This window comes from Helobdella robusta (assembly GCF_000326865.2).
Source record: "Helobdella robusta unplaced genomic scaffold HELROscaffold_45, whole genome shotgun sequence".
NCBI classification, from domain to species: domain Eukaryota; kingdom Metazoa; phylum Annelida; class Clitellata; order Rhynchobdellida; family Glossiphoniidae; genus Helobdella; species Helobdella robusta.
The window spans coordinates 1,135,780-1,150,141 of NW_008705095.1; the positions used below are offsets into that span (position 1 = coordinate 1,135,780).

At 35.0% G+C, this 14,362-nt stretch overlaps 1 protein-coding gene across 1 annotated transcript; it reads right to left on the reverse strand.

The window, feature by feature from the left end:
• Positions 1-1,972: 1,972 nt before the first annotated feature.
• HELRODRAFT_85304 (hypothetical protein) lies at positions 1,973-3,179 on the reverse strand (the record flags this gene model as incomplete). Its single annotated transcript, XM_009026028.1, has 2 exons — positions 1,973-2,226; positions 2,462-3,179. Coding segments are annotated over 2 exons (972 nt in total), but the record flags the coding sequence as incomplete, so codon positions are not given.
• Between the last annotated feature and the right edge of the window lie 11,183 nt (positions 3,180-14,362).

Here is a 14,362-nt window from a genome sequence, read left to right on the forward strand (position 1 = left end):
TAGCAGAAGTTAAGAGTAAAGTGAACGAAGTTTCTCTATAGTTTAGTAAAAATTTGAACTGACAACTATATCAACTTTCGGCAGCAATGAAGTTATAATATATTTAACGTAAAACGACAGGTTTGAATATCGAAATTTGCTAAGATTGAATGATCAGCAACAAGTGTTTTCAAAAAGGTTAAAGCCTTCCCGCCCCACAACAATTTTCTGACTACGTCACTGCTAATAATAAATGTGAGAAATATTTATTTAACTTGCAGCTGTTGGTCAGGGATTTTTTTGGTAGCAAGCAGCACATGGGTATCTAAGATCATTCGAGACGAAGTCACCTGAGGTCAGCTGATGAAGGAGACCTGTTGCTGCCAAAATTCAACTCGTTGCATTACCGTAAACGACGATTTTTTGTTGCGTCTTCACAGTTGTGTAATGTTCTCTCGGTGAGTCTGAAAAGATTTAATAAAATTCTGAGAGGCTAGTTTAAGAAATGTCTAAAGCACTTCTATTATACCTAAGACAGTCCAAGAAAGTGTCTATGAGGTTACCACACGAGAGGAGCAGCACAAGTCTACTTAGTGGCAGATTTAGGGGAAAGCCGAGAGAATATATTTTCCTTACAACTCAGTAAAACTCAGTTTTTACACAAAGAAACACCGTTTTAAGTAGAAAATTGGTTAAACATTTTCACGCTATGCTAAAAAGATTCGTCCTCCTTTTTTGGCCACACAAGCAAAAACTTGGCAGTTTTTGCGTCCGATCAAATTTTAATTTAGGTCTCTCGTCAACGTTGTCTAGAGTCAAGACCCTACCGTGAATCTTCTCATCGTCAGTTGTAGTAAGTATGAAGATAAGAATGATCCTCACCTGTCATGCGCTAAAGTTGTTGGTGTGTTGTACCTATTTTGCACCAATTCACTTGGTTACCTACCCTGTGTCCCGCTGAAGCGTTGAATCGTTGTTGCACAGCGCAGAAATATTTTATTTCAAATGTTGCTTGAAAAAACTTTCGATACCAAACAGAATGAACATTGAAACTGAATTTTTATTTTAATTGCAAAATTCTGCTCAGGTCATCAAGAAAAATATTCAAAAAGTTAATAATTGATAACAATTGAGACCATTGAGAAATGTACTCAAATGATAACAAACAATTGCCCCGGCAGAAGTACTATTGATATATTCAAATATTCAATTTATTTAAAATGTAACCATTTTCTTGGCGAATGAATTATAAATTTTTATTTCAGCCTAGCTTCGCTATTATTATTATAAAAGTTTTAATTAAAATTTAGCCAATAAAGTAGGTATCTATTTAAAAAATCTAATGGATCTCAAACAATACGTTTCTACAATTTACAGAAATTTAAAAATAATATTCCAGAAATCAAAATTGCTGAAGAACATGGTGAACTGAATTTCTACAGAGCCGTGTGCCTCAAATTATAAACTATCAAACGATTTACTGAAATCAGAATGCATGAAATGTACATTGTTAACAGACGTCCAGATACCAAAGTCAAAAGTTTATGTAAATAACAATATTAAAACATTTAGTTATAGCCAGATAATCTTATGACTCTAATAGTAGTTAAAACAAACCATGAAAATATTAAATATTTACATTTTAAAAAATCTAATGGATCGCAAACAATACGTTTTCAAATATAAACGTTGAACATATAGAATGAAGATAAATATAAAATGACAGGATCCATATACTTTACGGTTGGTTCAAGTGTTTGGCAAACATTTATCAGGTTGGTCCCATTTACAATTTTGATTGTTGTGCTTGATATTACTATGTCAACAGCGTTTTATTATTTGGTAGCTGTTATTGAATGCAAACTGACTGACTGATGCACTATGTCAGAAATCATCGAATTACATGTTTTCCGACGTTGAAGCATTGCTTACTTATATTGGCAGAGTCGTGAAAATCATTCAACATCTAAATTTGTAGAAAAAAATGAAATTATCACAAAAGTCCTCTGCATGGCTCTAACATGCTCCAGAATTTTGCTCTATTCTCTTCATCCTCAATTTCATCGAGAACATGTCCGCAGTGCTGATCCAAGAAATTCGTCACAGACATTCCTTTCACGTTTATCGGCGTGGAGCACTTGCCAGGAATGAATGGAAAGTTCTTCTTCCGGTCGGTCCATCTGCGCATCAGCCTTTCTTTCGTCTCCTTCAGCCAAAACATGGAGCAGGAGCAATGAAATGGGTTTTCTCGAAGATTCAACGTTTCTAAGTGAGCATTGTCCACCAGTAAACATCTGAAAAATCAAACGCCCAAATAAATTTTATTTGTTAAACATAATGAAATAATAGGAATCACGTATAGAATAATTAAAAATTTTCGGTGTAAGTTTGTTAAGTTTTTTAACAAATAATTTTTTTTTTTTTTATTTAATAAGCATTATTGTTGTTCCAAACCTGTCAATGTGGGCAATGTGATTATAACTGACATCGAGGTGTCTTAGATAGGGTAGATAACTTATTTCGTGAGGTAGAGTGGTTAGTTTGTTTCCATCCAGGGCCAGGTGTTGCAGTTTGGAGAGAAGTAGAGTTCCTACTTGCAGTAATTTCAATTTGTTGTCACTCAATATCAACTCATCGAGTTGTTTCAAGTCTCGAAACGTATCTCTATCAATTTTCTTCAATTGGCTCTCGGCCAAGTTCAGTGATTTCAAGGAATGTAGTCCTTTGAAACTTTTTGATGTCAATCTTCTTAGTGGGTTTTGACCCATTGATAAACGATTCAGTGAGGATAGTTCAGCAAATGTCATAGGCTCTATGATACGCAACTGGTTACCTCGAAGATCCAATGTTTCTAATCTCCTTAACCCATTAAATACATTCCAAGCCAGTTTATTCAATTTGCAATAACTCAAATCTAAGTGGCGAATCAGTTTCACTTGCTCAAAAAGAGCAATTGGAATTTCTGTTATTAAATTTCCAGCTAAGGATAATCGTTCTAAGCTTGTTAGATCTTTGAATACTAAAGAATGAAGTTGTTTCAGTCTGTTTTCAGCTAAAGTTAAATTTCTCAAAAGGTGCATGTTTCTGAATAGTTTGGCTGGTAGCTTGGTCATGTTGCACCAGGCCATGTTCAACGAGATCAAATTCTTTCCTACCCCAACAAAAGCAGCGGTATGGACGTTGTTGGTGAGGTTGTTGCCCCTGATGTCGAGTTCGTCAACCTGCTCATATTTTGAGAAGTTTTTGGTAACAAATTTGTGAAACCCACTAAAATTATTGTTACAGAATAGATTTAATTTTTTAATTTAATTTCTAAGAAAACTCAAAAAAATGCTTGTTTGACTAATAACTCGAAGCGGTACACTCCAGGCTCGAACCTTCAAATGAGCAAACGCAGAATCGGGCAGATGTTTCAGACTGAGGTAGGACATGACGACGACTTTCACAAAGTTGTTGATTGTTCGCATTCTTGGAAATTCATTAATGTTCTCGCATTTGATATTGACACGCATGCTAACTTTTCCTGTTTGATGTATAATCTTTAATTGGGATCAAACTTTATTTATTTATTTATTTATTGGCACAACTGGCTAGAGGGCCACAACAGATCCCTTCCTCATCCAGAAAAACTAACTTCCAACAAAACATATTGGCAAAACTTTGAAAAAAATTTTTGTGCATCATTAACTAAACAACGATAAAATCACCGAACCATTGCAGTAGCATGGAGGTTCAACAGGACACAATGGAAAACTCTGTTGAGTCTTGGTGGCTTGCAAGGTAAAGTATCGTCGTCCATGTTGTTCGCGTTGATTTGCTCGATGTTGCAATTGCAGACGCTGCTGTGGCACTCTTTCTACGTGTGGTGGATGGTGTTTGTAATTTGAAACGGTTGACGAATGGGACTGAAAAGATTGCTGTGGCCTGCTGTTAAAATTATTTCGAGTTGGTTTAGAGTTATATGAATTTGCTGTTAATTGTTGATGTTTTGCAAATAGTTTTGAATATAAACGATGCTGAGTGTTGTTGAAAAGTTGATCGTTCTGCTGTTTTTTATGAACAGCGGGTGGAAGTTTTTTGACTGGTCTTTTTCGTTTGTAGTAGTCCGCATTTTGTTTGTGGTTTTGAAAAAGTTGTTCCATTGATGTGTTTGCCTGTTCGCTTATTCCTTGTTTATAGAAACGTTGAAATTTACGCTGATCATGTTCTAGTTGTTTATTCTGAGAGTATTTTGGATGCAACAAATTATGCTGGTTAGGCTGAGTTTCATATTTATGCCGATGAATTGCGTTGGAACCAACAATCTCATTATTCGAACTCACTAACTCTTTTTGGTCAGGAACGGTTGATGATGATTTGTTTGCTGCATACAAGTTTGCACTGCTGTTGTCACTCTGGTTGTGGTCATCATCGTCAGTGCGGTTGTTGTCATCGTCACGTGACGTATCAGATGGCTCGTCATCCAACACAATGTTTATGTTTCTGTCCTGATGATTCTCCACTTTATTGTTCTCCTCCATATTATTTTGGGCATTGTTATCTGAAGTATTTCTGATGTTTTCAAAAATGAAGTTAGTTGTAATGTTGTGGTTGTTGTTGTTATTGTTGTTTCTGACGTGGCTGTTTTCGAGTAGTCTACTCGTGTTGTTGTTTTTACTATTGCCGACGCTGACGGTTTTGTTATTGAAAAAGTTGTCGGTTTTGCGTCTCTTATCAATTGTGGTGGCGTGAGTTAATTTTAATTTTGTATCATTCTGTCTCATGAGACGCGCTTTGTGTTTTTGTCTCTTCGCACTTTTGAACTTTGGCCCGTTTGTTTGTCTGCCCTTGTTTGCCTTGCTGCTCATTTTGCCGTTGGTGTTGGTCACGTGATGTTTGTTCATTCCACAATTATACTTGCTTTTGTTGCTGTGTTGATGGTGGATGCGGACGTTGTGGTTGATGACGTCATGCATTTCAAGTTGGTCGCAGTTCGTTTGATTAATGACGTCAGCTTCGTTTCTTACTTCATTATAATTGCGGTTGATAGCGTTGTCTGTTGCGATGGTTCCGTCGAAGCCTCTCTTCTGTTGGTCCCTTTCGTTCATATCATTTTGACGTTGTTCAAAAATTTTAAACCTGTTTCGGTATTTTATATTTTTATTAACCGTGAAGTTTATTTCAGAAGAACTGATTTTTGATTTGTTGGTGTGTTTGTGGATGTCGTTCATCGCTGTTCTGTGCTGCAGTTTTGTGTAGTTGACTCTATAGATGCAAGTGGTGTTTCTATCGCTGGTGTCATTGTTGTGGCTGCTTTTGTTGACTAATTTGTGGGATGCATCCTTTTCATTTGGGAGAGTGTCGGCTCTGTAGACCCAGCGGTATTGGCGCCTTCTACGTATTGTTGTTGACATCATTGTGGTCGTTGATGTTGTTGCTGCTGCTGCTGTAGTGGCTGAGGTAGTAGTTGTTGATGACGTTGATATTTTCCTCAATGAATGTGATGTCGATAATTTTACATTCGAAATTGGTGCTGCTGTTGTCTTTGTTGTAAATTTTGTCTGGAAGGTTTCTGGCGACGATTTATTGTTGATAGATGTTTTTGCGATTGTGGTTAAGTTAGTGTCAAATGTTGACGACAACAATTTGGATCTTAGAATCTTGTAAGTATGCAGCTTGGTTTGCTGGCTCGTAATATTATTGTTGCCAAATAATTTGTTGTTTGTGTTCATAGATGATAAATATTTTTTGGCATAAATTACTTTGTTTTTTTTCTTGTTCATTTTTTTAAAAATTCCGTTAGATTTATTGTCATCAGACACAACTTTGCTGGAACATCCAGGAACGATAGTCGTAGCATTTGGTGTTGATGGTGGTGGGAGCCGCAGTTCACCAGATGACGTCCCTCCATATGAAGGCATCGGTTTGTGGCTGCCCACTGACGGTACATCAGCAGTGGCAGGCTGGCAAACCACCTCACTCGCTGCAAGAACGCTGAAATCCACCCAGCAGAATGTTGAGAGGAGGAACGAGATGAAAGCAAGTCTCGAAACCATTTCGTATTTCTTAAGAAAGATCTGCAAGTTATCCCGTGCAAACAGATGATTCATGTGACATCTTCATACATTTCAACAAATATTAATTTTAAATGTTACTCCGTTTTTTAGTTATATTTGATTAAATCAATACCTATTTATTTATATTGTAATTAAATCGATTTTTAATTAATCAAAAATTAATAATTTCCAATCAGACAAATAAAATTTTCGAATGAATTCAGATAAATTTTATTGTAGCACACGCATTGATTTCTGCTGGCAGTTCGACTTATATACTGATTTGATGACGAGCCCGTGTGCGCGTGTGTGTGATGACGAGTTCTTGCTTGTGCGTCTGCTCACATTTTCCAAATTGCTTTGGCAGAAAAAAATTTGTCTGATTGATACATCGTATCAGATGCAACCTTAATTATACAAACTCAAATTTATTACTTTGGACTTTTGCAAACAGTTAAACGATTTTATACACAAAATTTTGAACAAAACCCTTGCATTGTTCCATTGCACCAGGTTCCAACTTTAAGATATTTAAGTAAGATAATTTAATATTTCAATTGGCATCACGTGATAAATTTACTTTTCTTTTCAACTTTAGCAGCAGAGTGATGCACCAAATGCAATCAATGCACTTCTTACGTGCATCCGCGCCACTGAAAATTGCCTCTCAAAAGCACAAATTTACTTGGGAAATGGAAGTGAAAGCAATACTCGGAGGCAAACAACGCACTTTCATTGCTCAACTTTTTTTAATGTTACAAAATACAATGAACATTACTTTACCTCATTTGAGTTATTGTAATTTCTTTATTAGTAACTCAAAAATTTTCTAAAAAAGACTATTAACCAGAGCTACTGAAATGTGATGAGTGCAGCGTATCAACGCATTACAAGTCTAGTAGATATAACACATGAGTGTGCAAATTTCTGATTGACGAAACACGCTGCGAATACAAAACTTCAACTCGAAAACATGTCAAGTGGGCCTTGTGAAGCATTTGAACATTTCAATCTATCCCTACTCGTGAACGCTGTATTTATATTTCAATATCGTAAGTTGTTATCAACTTTAGACAAAGGTTTCAACTTTAAGCAATGGTGGCAATCTTGAAAATATCCTAGAATATGTTTTATTGATGTAAACACATGTAGAATTTGTTGTTCTTCAGATCATTTTATTGCTCATTATAATTCATGTGAGGTCCTCATTACTCACCCAGTTATTTATTGATCAATGAAGGATCCAGTCTTCCTGAACTTATTTGAATGTCATCAGCACAACAGACTTCAAATTTATTTAATTTTCAACTTTGTCAGTTTTATGGTTTAGTGAAATATTCAGATCCATAAGAGATCAACACTTATATCTCTGAAATTGATTGTTGTTCGTTTGGATTTGGGAGAAACAACTGGCGGCAACATTCACCAGGAATCTGGGTGGTCAGTTTTGTTTTTCAAAACTTTTAAACGTTGACTATGAAAGTCATGACTATGAAAGTCAAAATTTTACAAAATGAACTGAGTTTACACGAAAAGTAAAATATGCAGTTGAAATTTTTTGTTTAACACTCTTTAGTTAAAACTTTTGACTAAATTATGTTACCTAAAATTTTTGATAGAAACAATTTGTAACTGTCATCAACCATGCTTGTGGATTCAACACATCACAGACACGATTTACGTACATTCACCGATTGCAGACACGCACATACGCACACGGAAGCATACATTCGTCTGGTCATCTTGCTAATTGGATGAATAAATGAATGGTTGGATGGATGGTTCGGAGAATTAGAGTAAACAAATCTGACCTTTTGTTTATTGAATGAAGACGTTTGAAGCACATTAAGACACCAGTCTGCTCTTCTAATGCGTGTGTTTAGGTCTTGTGTGTGTAAATTGTGCATATATGTATGTGTGTGTATGTGTGTGTGTGTGTGTTTGTATGTGTGTGTGTGTGTGTTTGTATGTGTGTGTGTACGTGTCTGTTGTCTGCATCCTACCAATGCACGTTTTCTTGATGTTTTCTTTCATTAAGAATTGCTCTCTGACGCAATTGAAAATGTGCTTTTGGGTTCGTCATTTTGTGAAAAAGTCTGTCGTTTTCTGTTACATGTTTGCACGAGCCGAACTAATTGTGTCATATTGATACGTGCTATTTAAAATTGGTAAGTGCCTTTAGCAGTCCGCGTGTTGAAAAATAAAGATGGGTTTAATTAAGAATTTAAGAATGAATCTATTTTTTTCTTTAAGTAAAAGATTGCCTTTGTCAGAAATTGTCTTGAATTTTTCTCTACACATTGATAACTTTTTTCGTCTTTCCTATCCAAAAAAACTAAAATGTTTGACAGCAGCATTATACAATTCATCAACAAAATATTTTTCAAATGAGATGTTTGTTGTTGTTCTAAAACACTTCCAATAAAAAACGCCAAGAGTAATTTAATTTATTATCCGTGCCAAAATCTTCAGGGCAGAAGAACTTCCAGATAAGTTGTAGAAACGACGAACAACTTTCAACGCATGAACGGACGTTGATGAGTTGGACACACACTGGCAGCGTTCGAAATCATTCGCCGGTGATTCGATTATGTGGGTCGACGCGAGATTGTGTTCCTCGTGTAAACAAAATCAACTGATCCAAGAATGTTTTCAGGATTTTAAATGGAGAATTTTAAAAATAATCACAAACTCTGAAAGTAAAATTATATAAGTAAACTGTTTATGAAATGAAAGAAATTAAAAATGAGTTAACACATGTTGTGAGCCCCATTTTGTGTTGTTGTCGTGCTGGCTTGAATACTGTTATCATGTATTTCTTGCGAAAATGTAAAAGTTTTGTGGCAAAAAATGTAATTAAAAATTCAGTGAAGAAGAATTTGAAGCGCTGCTTGGCTGACCCGCAGAAACTGTTTTAAAGTATCGATCCTAAGTTTTTTTTTAACTTCGCCAGGATTGAGAATAAACTTCTGCTGAAAAATCTATCGTCATTTATCATTTTTGATTTTTTTTAAAACTGCGTTTTTTTAATTGAATATTTAAATAATTTTAAAAACTTTTTTTGTTGTTGCGATAATTCCATGAAATTGAAATACTATCATAACGCTAGTCACGTTATTCAATCTCTAATCAGAAAATTTCAGTTGATAAGAGCGGTGGACTTACATTTGTCGAATGAATAATTTCAAACAGATATAGCGACGAAATCATTTATGGGGAAATCACCTACCTTACCAATAAATAAATGAATCTAAGGCATTGTTAAACTTCATTCTATAATCCAATTTACATTTTAGCATTAAAATAAACATTCACAGGTCCGTGCTAATTGGCTTTCGATACATTATGCAACAGGACAGAAAGAAATCACGCTGGCTTCCTTATCAAGTCAATTGTTGTTAATGTTTACAAAGCTCATATTTCTTGCTGAGTGATAATTGTGTTTGTTGATTCACGTTCGCGATTGGATACTTTTTGTTCAACATTTTGAAAAAATTAAATAAAGGACTTAACTTTTTCATGTTGTTAAAGCTCTTAAATACGTTTTAATAATTTATTAGTAGTCAATATCGTGAATTGAATATGCGAAACTGTTTATTCTGGCCGAACGTTTGGAAGAGTTGTTAAATTTTTTTGGTAAGATATTGCAGTGGCCGCGAAACAATTTGGTCCCAAATGCTTCTGCATTGGTGTCTCCGAATGAGTTGTCAAAAGATTTGAGTGATACGTCAATGTTCATTGTTTCTCCATACATCATACCATTCTTGGAATAGAAAATAATAAAATTGGCAGGTTCAAAGCAACAACAACAACAGTACACACACACACACACACACACACACACACACACACACACACACACACACACATACACACACACACAAACACACAAACACACACGCACGCACGCACACGAACGCACGCACAATACACACACATGTTTCAACTTGTAATATGTATCGTGGGACGAAAATATAAACAAGGAAACAGCGTTTCCATCCAGTTTTCAGAAGTTTGTAGTTGCTCCTCTTCAAATCAAGTCACAGTTTCTGTTCAGTATGCAAGCGTCCATTCCATTCAAACGTGAATGTTCATACGCCGTCCGTTCTAATTTATTGCCCAATGGCTCAATCCATTCATTTACTCACTTACTTTAGCGTATTTCCTCTCCATCCAACCTTCCATCAATCTTCGGTCGCGTGTGTAACGCATTCCTGCACGCAACGTCCAATGAACAATTTTTAAGATTTTACGGCCAGCATCGCCTTTTTAATGCCTTTCCTCCTGCCTTCTTCCTCCCTTTGTATCTGTTGCGCGGTTGATCGCATTGTTTGGCGCGTACGCTTCACGAGCGCGTTGTCGGCTGTTTGATTGGTGGTTGGTGATTGGTGGTTGGATGGACGTGCAAAGTGCATGTTGATATCGTTCATATAAATTTGCGTTTTTTTGTAAGCGTCACACCGAGTGAGCGGACAGAAAAAATTTTAAAATTCATCAAAGTTAATTCATAATTTGTTATGAAATCTCAACGAAGGGAGGTCATATTTCACTAAAAGCATTGATAAAAACCTCTGAATGTTATTGACACTTTAAATTCATCGGAGTTGCTTAATGAGTCGGTGAAATTTTCAAACTTTGTGGTTTATTGAGAGCCTGCATGCATCCACGATTCGTATCATTTCATCCGTTTGTAGGTCAACCACTTTAAATTCATTTACCGCCGGATATTAAGAAACACGTAGCGTTGTGACTTCCTTGTATTCATTCTTTCACATTTATAATTTATCCATCTTTCCTAATTTAGACATGTGATTGTAAAAAGTGTTGCCAATCTGGAAACAAATCGAGAAGGAGAATACGTACTTATCAAAAATTTACAGCCTTGTTATATAACTCAAGTTAGATAAAAGATATAAGTTATCTCACTTATCATGTGACAACTGACCATCAACCGGCTTTCGAACGTCAATCAAGACGTCAATGAAAATGTTACGATGGATGGAGTAGCGGTAAAGTGCTTCGCATTGCTATTGCAGTGACCAGATTCAACTGCAGAGATGCTCGCCTATCGCATGCTACGTGTGTGATGCGTTACTGTTGCATGGACTGTGTGTTTGCTGCTGATGCTTCTGGAAATATTGGAAAAGTTGTAATAAATAAATTGTAATCAACGAGTTTTAACAGATGAATGGTAACAAACATGACATGACATTAACAATGAAATTAAATTTCAACTCACTCCGTTTCAACCTCAGGACGTCAAAACCTAACAACATTCATTCATACCCACATTACAATCGCAACATCAAAACAGGGCAGCAACATATCACCATCAGTACATTTCAACATTCTCAACTTTCAACCTCCAAACATTCTCACATTCTCGAGCACTAAACATCGTCACATCCTCACAATTCAACTCGTCAACGACACAGCAAAGTTTTCAAATGGAAACATTTGTTAGCAGTGAATGACTCTGTTGATTGCTTACGTCCCAACACATGTGCCGTTAACATTGAAAGGGTTGTGGATTGCATAGAGGAAACATTCTGTAGAACGCTGATTTATGTTACTTACTGCGTTTCAGTGTTCGTGTTATGTTGTCCTTGCGAACGTTTACATGCACGTACGTAGTTGCGTTTGATTGTGTAAAAAATGACAATGTGTTTGTACGTGTGTGTGTAAGTGTGTGTGTGTATGTGTGTATGTGAATATATGTGTGTGTGATTGTGTGAGTGAAAATATGGGTGTATGTGTGATTGAAACACGTTTACTCGAGATTAACAATTTTGTCAATTGGAGTGAATTGAATTTCTTCTCCAGTTATTGAATTATGAAGGAGGGGTTGTCGACTGCATTTTGTGGTGAGCGATACTGCCCTGCCATGTTGTTTACTGCTGCGGTACATGTGGCTCTACTCTTAGTTGCAGCACGATGTTAAAATGCAGCAGATGTTGTCAGATTCATTAATGAGTTTAACAGCGCTGCACAATTCCAACTTGTTTCAGTGCTTAACTCAACGTTACGTAATTATTAGATAAGTGTGAAGTTGCGCGAAATTTGTCAGATCTGTTAATTGTTAATAACATTTATTTATGTTATTTCGCTAATCTATTAATATGTGCAGTTTAAAAAATATAACAATCACTCACATAAATTATTCGCTAGTGAATTATTGATAATAACTGGATAATATAATATTAATATTAACACTGTTATATATTGAAGTAAGCCCACTTATTTGAATCTATTAACATTGGATTGTAGCAATTTGTCTTGGCGCAACTGCACGTATCAAATGTTTCTAGATTGTGTTGAGAATGTAAACTCGATAAGCACCAGCCGAACAACATCAGATGTTGTTCGTGTTATGTCGGTCTCGCTTGTTCCAATCTGGGTAGGAACATATCAAGTAGTGGAAAATAAATTTTCAGTGGCAAAATGCGGCAGTTAATGAAACAAAAAAAACTGGAGTCTGTGCGTAAATAGTTATTGCGTGAAATGAATGGTAAATCTTACGGCTGGAAGGGTTATGGAGTACCTAATCAATTTAATTTTGGTTACACGAGTTCATATGTTGCCAATTTTTTGCCTTTCGTCAATTTTTAAAAATTTAAAAAAATTTTGACTCCCGGTCAACGCTGTGTGGTATATATTGAAGATGAATGGTATATTACTTAGGATGACTTTAATTTTTCAAGATTTTCGAGAGAAAATACAATCAACTGCTGATTATTTTCGTGACATTGTATACGTAAGTTTTCGTTAGAAAGTACCTCTTTTAATTAATGTTGAAGAAATGCGATTAAGAATTGTGGTTTTTCTTTTATTCATTCATAAATCAGTTGAACTTAGGTACTTACAACAACACACACTGAAATCTGGAACCAGCATAGCATAATTTCCAGCAACATCTTATGAAAATGTAATGTTTGCAATTAAGGATGTTAATTTTAACACCTCCACTTGACTGTTCATATAAACTTCAACATTCAATATTAACTTTAAATTTGGCGTGTTGAGAAGTTGACTTACTTGACATGATGCAATACAATTTCTACAACAACTCTATCGTTTGAGTTTTCAAAATCTCCTTTGAAATAAATATAAAACATTCGATGGTCGTTCAGGATTTAAACTTCTGAGAAGTGGTTGTGGAAATTTCGGTTTTTTTTTCAGATGAAAATATTTCTGTTAGGGTATAATCTGAATTTAAATTTTATGTGGACTAATATTTTTTAGTTTAGTCAGTTTAAAAACCATTGAAGAATGAAAAATTAATAAATTGGCGGCGAAATAATGTCCAGAAGCAAATCTGTGTATCATACAAACAAGTCTTTCAAAACAAATTATTGTTTTATTTCTAACATTTCAATATTCACGCTCAGTTTTACGATTCATTCTTCAATGTCCCAGCAATACTCTGGGACATAATATAAAAGTTTTGAATATTTACAATTTCAGTTGTTGAAATCTATCTTCCATTGTTATTATTCCTTTTATATGTTTATTTTATTTTCTAGCCTTTTTTATGTTTGAAACATTTGCACTTCAGTTAATTTTGGATTTAAAAATTAAGGTGTTCTGTCTGTTTTTAACTAACACTCGATGAGAACACATATATAGCATTCTATTGATATGTAGAAGCCTTTTTCAAAATGCTTTTTTAAAAACTAAAAGTTTCAAATTAATTCAAAAGATGTTTTATCAATAATTTTATATTTAAATCTATTTGCTCTGCTGTGAATCAGCAGTTACAAAACAAACATTTGATGATATCTTAATTCAATTTAATGATTTTTTTTTATAAAATTCATATGATTGATGGAGCATACAAAATACTTAACCAATCTAACACGGTTATAATTATAAGTTGATAGTTATTTACTGTAAGTCTAAGTTTTTATGATATATACATACACACACACACACACATATATATATATATATATATATATATATATATATATATATATATAATATATATGTGTGTGTGTGTATGTGTGTGTGTTTGTGTGTGTGAGTGTGTGTGCGCGTGTGTATTAATTTTACGCAAATATTATTCACAACCGTTCCACGTTGTTGCTTGCTTATGATTTTTTATTCGGCTTTCAATGTAAACAACGTTTAACAGATGCAAAACTCTGCCAGGCTTTTTGCATACATAATAGTATAAACAGTCTTGAATATATTACAGCTGATGTGTGTATATTGGGGTGGTTGCAACGCTATATGTAAAAAAAAAATTTCGAAATCTTATCGGGGGAACCCCCTAAATTGTTCCACTTGACTAAAAATGACATTTGTAAAGTTTTAGCTCAATTGGATAATGCTAACCCGTGCCTCAT